Here is a 13,708-nt window from a genome sequence, read left to right as displayed (position 1 = left end):
GGTCCCTGACATCAATACTGTGAGAATGGCAGCCTTCTTAATTGTTCCCATTAAAATCAATCAAAGAAATCTGATTGGCTGTCTTAAGCTCCGCCCAGTTTTCTGAATTTTAACCCCAGTTACCTAGTCATGGTCAGTGCTAAGTTTGGGACCTCTGGTTTTAAAACTGTGAGAACGGCAGTAATCAAAAATTTTACATTGAAGTCAATAGGCGAAAACTGATTGGCCGTTTTTGGCTCCACCCACTTTTCCTAAATTTTGACCGCAGTCACCCAGTGAGTAATTGAGCCAAGTTTGGTACACCTAGCATTTAAACCGTGATAATAGCAGCAGTTTATCATTTTTAATTAAGGTCAATGGCTGAAATCTGATTGGCTGTTGTTGCCCCGCCCCTTTTTTTTCCTAATTGTGAACCACAGTCACTCAGTGACTAACATTCCAAAGTTTGGGAATGCTGTCATTTATTGTGTAAAAATGGCAGCATTTTTATTTTTTTCTATTGAAAATCAATGAATGAAATTCGATTGGTTGTTGGTGGCTCCGCCCACTTTTTCTAAACTTGAAGTGGAAACCCCCAGCGACCACATTTGTGATATTCAAGGTCCCTGACATCAATACTGAGAGAATGGCAGCCTTCTTAATTGTTCTCATTAAAATCAATCAAAGAAATCTGATTGGTTGGTTTTGGCTCCACCAACTTTTCTTAATTTTAATCCCAGTCCCCCAGTGACCAACTGTGCCAAGTTTGAGGACCCTGCCATTAACCGTCTAAGAGCGGCAGCAGTTTAACATTTTCCTATTTATTTGAATGGCTGAAATTTGATTGGCTGTTGTAGACTCCGCCCACTTTAGGTAAATTTTAGCCGAGTCACCCAGTGACCCACGGTGCCAAGTTTGGGAGAGCTCTAGCTTTAATACTGTGAGAATTACAGCTGTTTACATTTTCTCATTGAAGTCAATAGGGAAAATCTGATTGGTTGTTTGCGGCTCCGCCCACTTTTTTGGGTCCCCAAAATAGGACAGAATTTTCAGTTTCACCCCATGACTAAATGAGCCAAGTTTGGTGAGTGTAACTTCAAAACTGTACAAGTGGCAGCGATTTGAAATTTTTCCCTGTCAATCTCAATGGGAAAAAAGGGGTCGTCGGGGGGGTCGCCACAGGGGCACGGAGGGTGGGATCGCTTAACAAAGCACAAGCAACCTATTCGGGTATGAGCCGAACAAGTGTGCAAAGTATCATAATTGTACTCCTAAACCTCTGGGAGGAGTAGCGTATAGAAAATTGCTAAATTTTCATTGGGCGTTGGTAGCTCCGCCCACTTTGGGGTGCCCCCCCAAAATACTTATTTTTATTCGGGGTGACATCAACAATATGTGGTCCGAGTTTGGGGACTGTATCTTCAAAACTGTACGAGTGGCGGCGATTTGAAATTTTTCCCTGTCAAAGTCAATGGGAAAAAAGGGGTCGTCGGGGGGTCGCCACAGGGGCGGGGTGGGTGGGATCGCTTATTAAAGCACAAGCAACGTACTTTGCTATAAGAGGAATAAGTGTGGAAAGTTTGGCGCTTGCACCCCTAAAACTGTAGGAGGAGTAGCGTTTAGAAAATGGGGTTCGCCAATAATAATAATAAGAAGAAGAAGAAGAAGAACGAGCTGAACTCGAAGAACAGTATGTTGGCTATTTCATAGCCAACATAACTAGAGGGTGTCGTTTCTGAAGAAACCACGGGATGTTGGCTATGAAACGCTATAGGTGTCTTGCCCAGTCGCCCCCGGTGCCTAGAGAGTACACAAAGTCGGTAGAATCCGGATTAAAACGGTGAAATTTAAAGCCAATCCAATTTTACCATTGAAATCCATTCAAACAAACTGGCTATTTTTGGCTCCGCCCACTTTTAAAAATTTGCATCCCAGTAACCCCTTCACCAAATGGACCAAGTTTGAGCACTCTTACATTAACAGTGTAAGATTGACAGGAATTTAAATATTCCCATTGAATAGCGTTTGGTAAAATGTGATTGGCTGTCTTAAGCTCCGCCCAGTTTTCTGAATTTTAACCCCAGTTACCTAGTCATGGTCAGTGCCAAGTTTGGGGCCTCCGGTTTTAAAACTGTGAGAACGGCGGTAATACAAAATTTTACATTAAAGTCAAGAGGTGAAAACTGATTGGCTGTTTTTGGCTCCACCCACTTTTCCTAAATTTTGACCGCAGTCACCCAGTGAGTAATTGAGTCAAGTTTGGTACACCTAGCATTTAAACTATGATAATAGCAGCAGTTTATCATTTTTCTTTAAGGTCAATGGCTGAAATCTGATTGGTTGTTGTTGCCCCGCCCCTTTTTTTCCTAATTATGAACCCCAGTCACTCAGTGACTAACATTTCAAAGTTTGTGAATGCTGTCATTTAATGTGTAAAAATGGCAGCATTTTTATTTTTTTCTAGTGAAAATCAATGAATGAAATTCGATTGGTTGTTGGTGGCTCCGCCCACTTTTTCTAAACTTGAAGTGGAAACCCCCAGCGACCACATTTGTGATATTCAAGGTCCCTGACATCAATACTGAGAGAATGGCAGCCTTCTTAATTGTTCTCATTAAAATCAATCAAAGAAATCTGATTGGTTGGTTTTGGCTCCACCCACTTTTCTTAATTTTAATCCCAGTCCCCCAGTGACCAACTGTGCCAAGTTTGAGGACCCTGCCATTAACCGTCTAAGAGCGGCAGCAGTTTAACATTTTCCTATTTATTTGAATGGCTGAAATTTGATTGGCTGTTGTAGACTCCGCCCACTTTAGGTAAATTTTAGCCGAGTCACCCAGTGACCCACGGTGCCAAGTTTGGGAGAGCTCTAGCTTTAATACTGTGAGAATTACAGCTGTTTACATTTTCTCATTGAAGTCAATAGGGAAAATCTGATTGGTTGTTTGCGGCTCCGCCCACTTTTTTGGGTCCCCAAAATAGGACAGAATTTTTCAGTTTCACCCCATGACTAAATGAGCCAAGTTTGGTGAGTGTAACTTCAAAACTGTACAAGTGGCAGCGATTTGAAATTTTTCCCTGTCAATCTCAATGGGAAAAAAGGGGTCGTCGGGGGGGTCGCCACAGGGGCACGGAGGGTGGGATCGCTTAACAAAGCACAAGCAACCTATTCGGGTATGAGCCGAACAAGTGTGCAAAGTATCATAATTGTACTCCTAAACCTCTGGGAGGAGTAGCGTATAGAAAATTGCTAAATTTTCATTGGGCGTTGGTAGCTCCGCCCACTTTGGGGTGCCCCCCCAAAATACTTATTTTTATTCGGGGTGACATCAACAATATGTGGTCCGAGTTTGGGGACTGTATCTTCAAAACTGTACGAGTGGCGGCGATTTGAAATTTTTCCCTGTCAAAGTCAATGGGAAAAAAGGGGTCGTCGGGGGGTCGCCACAGGGGCGGGGTGGGTGGGATCGCTTATTAAAGCACAAGCAACGTACTTTGCTATAAGAGGAATAAGTGTGGAAAGTTTGGCGCTTGCACCCCTAAAACTGTAGGAGGAGTAGCGTTTAGAAAATGGGGTTCGCCAATAATAATAATAACTAGAGGGTGTCGTTTCTGAAGAAACCACGGGATGTTGGCTATGAAACGCTATAGGTGTCTTGCCCAGTCGCCCCCGGTGCCTAGAGAGTACACAAAGTCGGTAGAATCCGGATTAAAACGGTGAAATTTAAAGCCAATCCAATTTTACCATTGAAATCCATTCAAACAAACTGGCTATTTTTGGCTCCGCCCACTTTTAAAAATTTGCATCCCAGTCACCCCTTCACCAAATGGACCAAGTTTGAGCACTCTTACATTAACAGTGTAAGATTGACAGGAATTTAAATATTCCCATTGAATAGCGTTTGGTAAAATGTGATTGGCTGTCTTAAGCTCCGCCCAGTTTTCTGAATTTTAACCCCAGTTACCTAGTCATGGTCAGTGCCAAGTTTGGGGCCTCCGGTTTTAAAACTGTGAGAACGGCGGTAATACAAAATTTTACATTAAAGTCAAGAGGTGAAAACTGATTGGCTGTTTTTGGCTCCACCCACTTTTCCTAAATTTTGACCGCAGTCACCCAGTGAGTAATTGAGTCAAGTTTGGTACACCTAGCATTTAAACTATGATAATAGCAGCAGTTTATCATTTTTCTTTAAGGTCAATGGCTGAAATCTGATTGGTTGTTGTTGCCCCGCCCCTTTTTTTCCTAATTATGAACCCCAGTCACTCAGTGACTAACATTTCAAAGTTTGTGAATGCTGTCATTTAATGTGTAAAAATGGCAGCATTTTTATTTTTTTCTAGTGAAAATCAATGAATGAAATTCGATTGGTTGTTGGTGGCTCCGCCCACTTTTTCTAAACTTGAAGTGGAAACCCCCAGCGACCACATTTGTGATATTCAAGGTCCCTGACATCAATACTGAGAGAATGGCAGCCTTCTTAATTGTTCTCATTAAAATCAATCAAAGAAATCTGATTGGTTGGTTTTGGCTCCACCCACTTTTCTTAATTTTAATCCCAGTCCCCCAGTGACCAACTGTGCCAAGTTTGAGGACCCTGCCATTAACCGTCTAAGAGCGGCAGCAGTTTAACATTTTCCTATTTATTTGAATGGCTGAAATTTGATTGGCTGTTGTAGACTCCGCCCACTTTAGGTAAATTTTAGCCGAGTCACCCAGTGACCCACGGTGCCAAGTTTGGGAGAGCTCTAGCTTTAATACTGTGAGAATTACAGCTGTTTACATTTTCTCATTGAAGTCAATAGGGAAAATCTGATTGGTTGTTTGCGGCTCCGCCCACTTTTTTGGGTCCCCAAAATAGGACAGAATTTTTCAGTTTCACCCCATGACTAAATGAGCCAAGTTTGGTGAGTGTAACTTCAAAGCTGTACAAGTGGCAAAAGTTTCAAGTTTTCCAATGAAAGTCTATGGGGAAAAAAGGGGTCGTCGGGGGTCGCCACAGGGGCACGGAGGTTGGGATCGCTTAACAAAGCACAAGCAACCTATTCGAGTATGAGTCGAACAAGTGTGCAAAGTTTCATAATTGTACTCCTAAAACTCTGGGAGGAGTAGCGTTTAGAAAATTGCTCAATTTTCATTGGGCGTTGGTAGCTCCGCCCACTTTGGGGTGCCCCCCCAAAATACTTATTTTTATTCGGGGTGACATCAACTATATGTGGTCCGAGTTTGGGGACTGTATCTTCAAAACTGTACAAGTGGCAGCGATTTGAAATTTTTCCCTGTCAATCTCAATGGGAAAAAAGGGGTCGTCGGGGGGTCGCCACAGGGGCGGGGTGGGTCCCCAAAATAGGACAGAATTTTTCAGCTTCACCCCATGACTAAATGACCCAAGTTTGGTGAGTGTAACTTCAAAGCTGTACAAGTGGCAAAAGTTTCAAGTTTTCCAATGAAAGTCTATGGGGAAAAATGGGGTCGTCGGGGGTCGCCACAGGGGCACGGAGGGTGGGATCGCTTAACAAAGCACAAGCAACCTATTCGGGTATGAGCCGAACAAGTGTGCAAAGTATCATAATTGTACTCCTAAACCTCTGGGAGGAGTAGCGTATAGAAAATTGCTAAATTTTCATTGGGCGTTGGTAGCTCCGCCCACTTTGGGGTGCCCCCCCAAAATACTTATTTTTATTCGGGGTGACATCAACAATATGTGGTCCGAGTTTGGGGACTGTATCTTCAAAACTGTACGAGTGGCGGCGATTTGAAATTTTTCCCTGTCAAAGTCAATGGGAAAAAAGGGGTCGTCGGGGGGTCGCCACAGGGGCGGGGTGGGTGGGATCGCTTATTAAAGCACAAGCAACGTACTTTGCTATAAGAGGAATAAGTGTGGAAAGTTTGGCGCTTGCACCCCTAAAACTGTAGGAGGAGTAGCGTTTAGAAAATGGGGTTCGCCAATAATAATAAGAAGAACGAGCTGAACTCGAAGAACAGTATGTTGGCTATTTCATAGCCAACATAATAATAATAAGAAGAAGAACGAGCTGAACTCGAAGAACAGTATGTTGGCTATTTCATAGCCAACATAACGAGCTGAACTCGAAGAACAGTATGTTGGCTATTTCATAGCCAACATAATAATAAGAATAAGAACGAACTGAACTAGTAGATCAAGATGTTGGCTTTTTCAAAGCCAACATAATAATAAGAAGAATAAGAACGAGCTGAACTAGTAGAACAGTATGTTGGCTTCTTCAAAGCCAACATAATAAGAAGAAGAAGAATAAGAACGAGCTGAACTAGTAGATCAAGATGTTGGCTTTTTCAAAGCCAACATAATTATGTCCAGCAGTCAAAATGAAAAGAAATCCACAAAGATTTTTAGGGGTTCCAAAAAAAAGGGACTTTCCCTTGCTTAAATTGTGTGTGTTGTGCTTCAATTATTAAGGGAGACCATATTGACCATCCGACCCAAGGAACTAAAGTTAAACTTAATGATTATGCTACCTGTGATTGAAAAGGAGTTATCTACGTAATTTTAAACCAGGTGCATATACAGATACAGCTGTGGCCCGCCATTTCAATACTGCTAAACATACACATGGCCAGCTAAGGTTGGTGGTTTTGGAAATAGTACAACCATTCAATAGAGGGGGTAATTTTAAACAAAAAATGCTCCAGAGAGAGGCTAATTGGATTTTGAAATTAAATGCTTTAGCCCCTAAAGGTTTAAATGAAGCTTGGAGTGTTAAGTGTTTTTTATGACCTTCATTAATATATACTATTTTCCTCCCTTCAGACTCCTTTGATTTCGACTCCCTTTACTAGAAAATACTGATAGAAAATACTGATCTAATTTTTAGGTACGGTAAGAAATCTATATATTGATCTTATTATACTTGCCTAGCCCTTATGTGAATAAAGAATAATGCTAATATTAAAATTGACCGTAAATGGTCTTGTAAGATATGCAGTTTTGGATTGAATGGCAGGTAGACTCCTGAGAGAGTAGTACCTAATTTTCAAGTATTTAGTATTTTGCTACAGTTTTTAAATTTTGCAACATCTTTTAAATTGTAAAGTTTGCAACATTTGTCACAATTAGAATATATATATATATATATATATATATATATATATATATATATATATATATATGTAACTGTTGCAATACTTTTAATGTTACAGTATTTAATGATGGGGACTTTGCTACTAAGAAGATTAATATTTTGTGAATAGATATCTATGGAATTTGTGATTCACTGCACGTTTGCACCTGGATTAAAGAAAGTTTTCCCTAGTTTTGGGACCAATCGCAGTGGATGTGATGTCACTAAAGGAGGAGTGTTTTGGGTGTGCTTGGGGTTAAAAAGGTTTCTGTGCTTATTTGTATTTTACACTTGAAAAAGGAGATGAAGATCTGAAACATGTTGTGCTAATAAATATTTTGCAGTAAAAGCTGCTGAATTTGTGTACTCCATCCTATTCCTTTTTGCATATAGAAATGTGTAAATGCATAAAAAATATAATCAATTAAATCACAATTTAATTGACTTGGTAAAAATCAGTCCCTTTAAAGTAGGGTTGCCACCTTTTGTAAAAAATGAACAAAAGGGGGCGGTCTGTGATGCAAAAGGAGGCGGTCCATGATGCAAAAGGGGCAGAGTCACGCATTGTGCCACAAAAGGGGTGGAGCAACAGGTGCGATGACCAGAAGGCTGAAAAAAAAAGGTAAGTCTGAGAGAATTGGGGGCGGGCCAAGGGCTTTTTTTCAAGGGTATAACAAATTACTGGCAACTACATTGCCGGTAAATTTGTAATACCGGCCCGGCCTTGGCAGTTGTTTTGCCCCCTAGGCAGGAAATACTTTGTAGGGGTGGTTCACCTTCATGTTAACTTTTAGGGGGTTATTTATTAAAGTCTGAATGCCAAAAACTCAAACATTTTTAGTTTTTTTACTATGAAATCCGAATTTTTAGTGAGAAAAAACTAGAATTTTTCATGATTTATTATAATTATATAATTTAATTTATTATAATAATTTGTTATAATCCGGCAACTCAGACCTGCTGAGGTTGTATATAAATTGATGGGAGAAATCCGGAAGATATCCTGATCTGCACTGGGTTTTGTGCAAAAATCTGAAGATTTCGTGGTTTTCTGGCATAAATCCAAAAAATTTGTACTAAAATATTTTTTGCGCACTGGAATTTTTCAGGAAAATGTATTGATAAGGGGAAATAACTTGTACGGATTTGGTCTAAGTATATCTCAGAAAATAATGAGATAAATTCGTATTTTGATAAATAACCCCCTTAGTATGGCTAATTCTAAGCAACTTTTCAAATGGTCATTATTTATTTTTTATAATGTTTGAATTATTTGCCTTCTTCTTCTGACTCTTTGCAGCTTTCACTGACCCCATCTGAATAACAAATGCTTTGCAAGGCTACACATTTATCGTTATTGCTACATTTTATTACTCATCTTTCTATTCAGTCCCTCTCCTATTCATACTCCAGTCTCTTGTTCAAATCAATGCATGGTTGCTATGGTAATTTGGACCCTAGCAACCAGAATGCTGAAATTGCAAACTGGACAGCTGCTGAATAAAAAGTCAAACAACTCAAAAACCACAACTAATAAAAAATAAAAAACCATTTGGAAATTATCTCAGAACTTCACTCTCTACATCATACTAGGGGGCCCATTTACTTAGCTCGAGTGAGGGAATAGAAGAAAAAATACTTTGAATTTCAAATGATCGAATATAGATACTTCGACCATCGAATAGGCTACTTCGACCTTCGACTACGACTTAGAATCAAACGATATTCGAAGTTGAAGGGGCAGATTTACATAGGGTTGAATATCGAGGGTTAATTAACCCTCGATATTCGACTGCCGAATGTAAATCCTTCGAATATCGAAGTCGAAGCATTTAGCGCTATTCCTACGATGGAACGATCGAAGGAATAATCGTTCGATCAAACGATTAAATCCTTCTTATCGAATGATTCGAAGGATTTTAATCCATCGATCGAAGGATTTTCCTTCGATCAGAAAATTGTTAGGAAGCCTATGGGGACCTTCCCCATAGGCTAACATTGGCCTCGGTAGGTTTTAGGTGGCGAACTAGGGGGTCGAAGTATTTTTTAAAGAGACAGTACTTCGACTATCGAATGGTCGAATAGTCGAACCATTTTTAGTTCGAATCGTTCGAGTCGTAGTCAAAGGTCGAAGTGGCCTATTCGATGGTCGAAGTAGCCATATTCGACCATTCGAAATTCGAAGTATTTTTTCTTCTATTCCTTCACTCGAGCTAAGTAAATGGGCCCCGAAGGATTTACATTCGGCAGTCGAATATCGAGGGTTAATTAACTCTCGATATTCCACCCTATGTAAATCTGCCCCTTAAAGTTAATTTAAAAATTTCTGCCATCCCGAAACCTAATACTGACTTATCTGAATGTAAGAATTATCTACCTATTTCAGTATTGAATACATATGTTAAATTATTAGGGAAAATATTGGCACATAGGATTAATTCCTTTTTCCCACAAATAATTCATAGGGATCAGGTGGGGTTCGTCCCTGGACGCCAAGCATCAGATGCAATTAGAAGACTTATCCTCCTAATGCAACTCGCTAAAACTAAGCAACTAAAATCCATGCTTCTCATATTAGACATTTGCAAATCGTTCGACTCCCTTCATTGGGATTATTTGTATTTCACTTTAGAGAAATGGGGATCTGGAACAGGATTTTTGAGATGAATTCGTTCACTGTATCTCAATCCGATGGCCTCAGTATATGATGGGATTTTCTTCCTCTGTTTTCCCTATACATAGGAGTACCAGGCAGGGGTGCCCGTGTTTAATTTAGCGATCAAACCCCTAGCACTGGCAATAAGATCCAACTCGGATATATCAGGGATGGGGGATCCATCATAAGATTAGTTTATTTGCGGACGATTTAACACTAATCCTTTCTAAACCTCTAATATCCCTTCCGAATCTATATATCTTATTGGACATATTTGGTACCTTGTCAGGTCTTAAAATCAATCATGGTAAAACAGAAGCCATTAATCTTTCCCTTTTACATCAGGAGGTCAAATTGTTTACCAACTACATTTTGAATTTGGGTGGCAGCCACATTTTATATCTATATTAGGGCGTAAACTTACAAGCTCCTATGAGACCCTTTATAAGTATAATTATCCCCCAATGTATAAAACCTTGTGCTCCACACTAGAAGCTTGGAAACACCATCATATATCTTGGATCAGGCTTATTAATACCATTAAAATCTGTTTCGGACCTTCCGATTCCCATTCTTATGATGGATCTTGATAAGTTCGATTCTCAGCTAGTCAGTTTTGTTTGGGCTGGGAAACATTCCCGTGTTAATAAAGTAACTTTGGATTTGCCTAAGGACAAAGGTGGCTTTGGATTTCCTAATCTACTATTTTATTATATAGCAGCCCAGCTCTCCCAGATCTTAACGCTTCATACAACAGTAGATTGTCCTCATTGGGTACAATTAGAAGCTTTATTTTCATTACCATACCATCCGGCAACTTTAATCTGGTCTCCCTTTAGATCTAGACCTAAAATAGGTAGCGTCTGTTTACAACATACTTACAACTGAAAATATGAGATGGTGTGTGTGACCGATTTAGCCTCAAATCGCCAATGTTACCGGCTGCCCCATTATTGGGTAATCCCATGTTTCCTCCAGGCCAACTCCGTTTACCTTTTCAATCGTGGATTGATCAGAACATCCTGACAACTGGACAATTGCTTTCATTATCTGGTCCGTATACTCCCCAGGAATTGATACATAAATATCCAATAATAATATACAATAAAGATCCCACAAAGCGAAAGGTTTAGAACATGCCAAATACTACTCTACGTCCAGGCATTATGGGATTCCTCTAAAGCAGGGGTCCCCAACCTTTTTTTACCCGTGAGCCACATTCAAAATGTAAAAAGAGATGGAGAGCAACACAAGCATAAAATAGTCCCATGGGGTGCCAAATAAGGGCTGTGATTGGCCATTTGGTTGCCCCTATGTGGACTGGAAGCCTACAAGAGGCTCTACCTGGTACTATACTTAGTTTTTATGCAATTAAAACTTGCTTCCAAGCCTGGAATTCAAAAATAAGCATCTGCTCTGAGGACACAGAGAGCAACATTCAAGGGGTTGGAGAGCAACATGTTGCTCGCGAGCTACTGGTTGGGGATCACTGCTCTAAAGGAACAAATTGTACCCAATCTTTTTTTGAATTTTGGTGCTGTAAAGCTCCTAAAGCACGTAAAGTTATTTCAATCCTGTACAGTAACTTTTTTAAAATAGCTAACAGCCAACACATTTCTTAGATGCAAGCATGGCAAAAGGATATTGATTACCAAATGAGTCTTGAAGACTGGAAAATTATATGTATATGGAATAACATGAGAAGATCTTCTAGGAACGTGTCTTTATTAGAAGCCAGTTATAAGGTCTTATTTAGGTGGTATCTGGTCCCAGCCCGTATATCTGAATTTATACCTACAGCAAATGATATATGCTTTAGAGACTGTGGTCACAGAGGGACCATGTATCATGTTTGGTGGCAATGTCCAATAGTCCAAATATATTGGACCAGGATATATAATATGATTTTTTCAATCTTTAATGTTTCGATCCCTAAACACCCTAGTACTGCTCTCCTATGTAGAAAACCAAACTCATTAACTTTTAGCCAATTTCAACTATTTCTCTCTATAATGACTGCTGTGAAGATAGATTGAATTAGATTGAATTATGGTCCAGGAGAAAATGTCCAGTATTCTAATGGATTCCCACCAAATTTTTACAGGTTTGGACCCCCTGGTTGGAATATAGGTATGGGACTGACAGCCCAGCAGCGCTTTTAAGTATTTAGGTAATTACCCTTTAAATTACCCTCTAGTGTAAGGAATTGTTACAGTACTAAATATTAGGTTCTGTCGAACCAGTTATGTTAGAATTGTTACATAGACATAATGGTAAATGATTGTTTAGATTAGGATTACTGATTGTAATGTCATGTTATAATTGAATATTAAGCAAAGTATGTAATGGAAACTATAAAACTTTATTGTAAGGTCAATGTATCAGACAATACAATGTTGTTTTGATTGTTTCTTACAATTATTATGAACAATAAAAAAATATTGGAATATAAAGTTAACAACCCCTTTAAGGTGAACATCTCTTTAAATGTGGTGCAAGGCTTTAATACTGCTAATTGGTTGCTAGGTTCTCTTGCTCTAGCAGCTAGGCATTTGTCTAAGTGACAGCATAAACAATGAAGAGCAATGGCTGAATAAGCAATAAAAATATTTTTAAAAATATATTTAAATATTTTTAAATTCAAAAATTCAAAGCTATCCCCTCAGTCTGTTTGTGTTATTGATATTGTTTTATAAATGGGGTTCCATTGTCCACTTTTGATTTTGGATTTATGAGACTTATTAATGTCAGTGCCCACCAGTCATGCTACATACACAGAGCTTTGACTGCATAAGCCCTGCCTCTTGTTTCTGCACAATGGCATGGTCGACTTTCGCCGTGGAAGTGTGGATGGTGGTCTCATCCAGGATGGCCAGTCAGATAGTTTCAGTTAGAAACCTTGCCCTATTTAGAGCAACGAATAACAAATCCATAGACATTTGCTATTTAAAAGAATAGGCAAAATTATTGCCCCATTTAAATCTAAATTAAAATGATTAAATTTAGTTTAGAAAAATAATAAAGTTTAACCCCATAGATTGGAATTTGTTCTGCATTATTATTGTTATTTCTATTATTATCGCTACTATTAATATTATTATAACAGGTATTGGATCTGTTATCCGGAAACCCGTTATTCAGAAAGCTCCAAATTATGGAAAGGCAGTCTCCCATAGACTCCATTTTATCCAAATAATCCGAATTTTTAAAATTGATTTCCTTTTTCTCTGTAATAATAAAACAGTACCTTGTGCATGATCCAATCTAAGATGAAAATCAAGGGTCGAAATGAAAATTCGAATTCAAATTTTTTTTATGGCCAAAAGTGTCAAATTCTCAAATCAAAGACTCGAATCAAATTTGATTCGAGATTGCGGGTCGATCCCATTCACCCAAAAATTCTAATTTTTTAAAAAAAATTGCAATTGGTAGAATTTTAGGAGTTTTAAATAACTCCCATGAACTTGAAATTCGACCCTTGATAAATCTGTTTATATGATTTTCTAGTCGACTTAAGGTATGAAGATCCAAATTATGGAAAGTTCCGTTATCCGGAAAACCCCAGGTCCTGAGCATTTTTGTATAACAGGTCCCATACCTGTATTTTAAATTCGCTACAGGGGTATTTAACTGTCAAAAACATAGTTAGAGATGTCAGCATTGCTTTAAATGTTAAAAATGCAGCCACATTTTTTTCTCTAATATTTTGTAGCTTCATGGGTGGAGAACAAAATGGTTCACTTCACCCCTTCATTAACTTTGAATTGACAGGACCCGTGCAATTTAATGTGGGTGCCTAAAAGTCAGTTGGCACTCTAACACATGAGTGTTCACTCATGCGTTCCCCTGAGCCAGTGCCGGGAAAGGCCAGCCAGGCACCCTAGGCAACCTGGCTGGTCCAAAAAAAAATCCCTTACATTTTGCCTAGGACAATTCCCATTGACTTCTGCATGAACTCACAAGCTTTTAGATGCT

General features: G+C 39.2%; 1 protein-coding gene across 1 annotated transcript in view; it reads right to left on the bottom strand.

Moving 5' to 3' along the window:
- Nucleotides 1–12,494: 12,494 nt before the first annotated feature.
- The window catches only part of LOC108712276 (RAS protein activator like-3-like), a 34,178-nt gene continuing 32,964 nt past the window's right edge, over nt 12,495–13,708 (bottom strand). The window contains 1 exon segment of the mRNA XM_018254524.2: nt 12,495–12,591. Within this exon segment, the coding sequence (XP_018110013.1) occupies nt 12,495–12,591 (97 nt within the window).

Source organism: Xenopus laevis, chromosome 3S, assembly GCF_017654675.1.
Source record: "Xenopus laevis strain J_2021 chromosome 3S, Xenopus_laevis_v10.1, whole genome shotgun sequence".
Taxonomy (NCBI): Eukaryota; Metazoa; Chordata; class Amphibia; order Anura; family Pipidae; genus Xenopus; species Xenopus laevis.
Note: the sequence above shows the minus strand (reverse complement) of the source record. Positions and strands in the feature narration are given on the sequence as shown.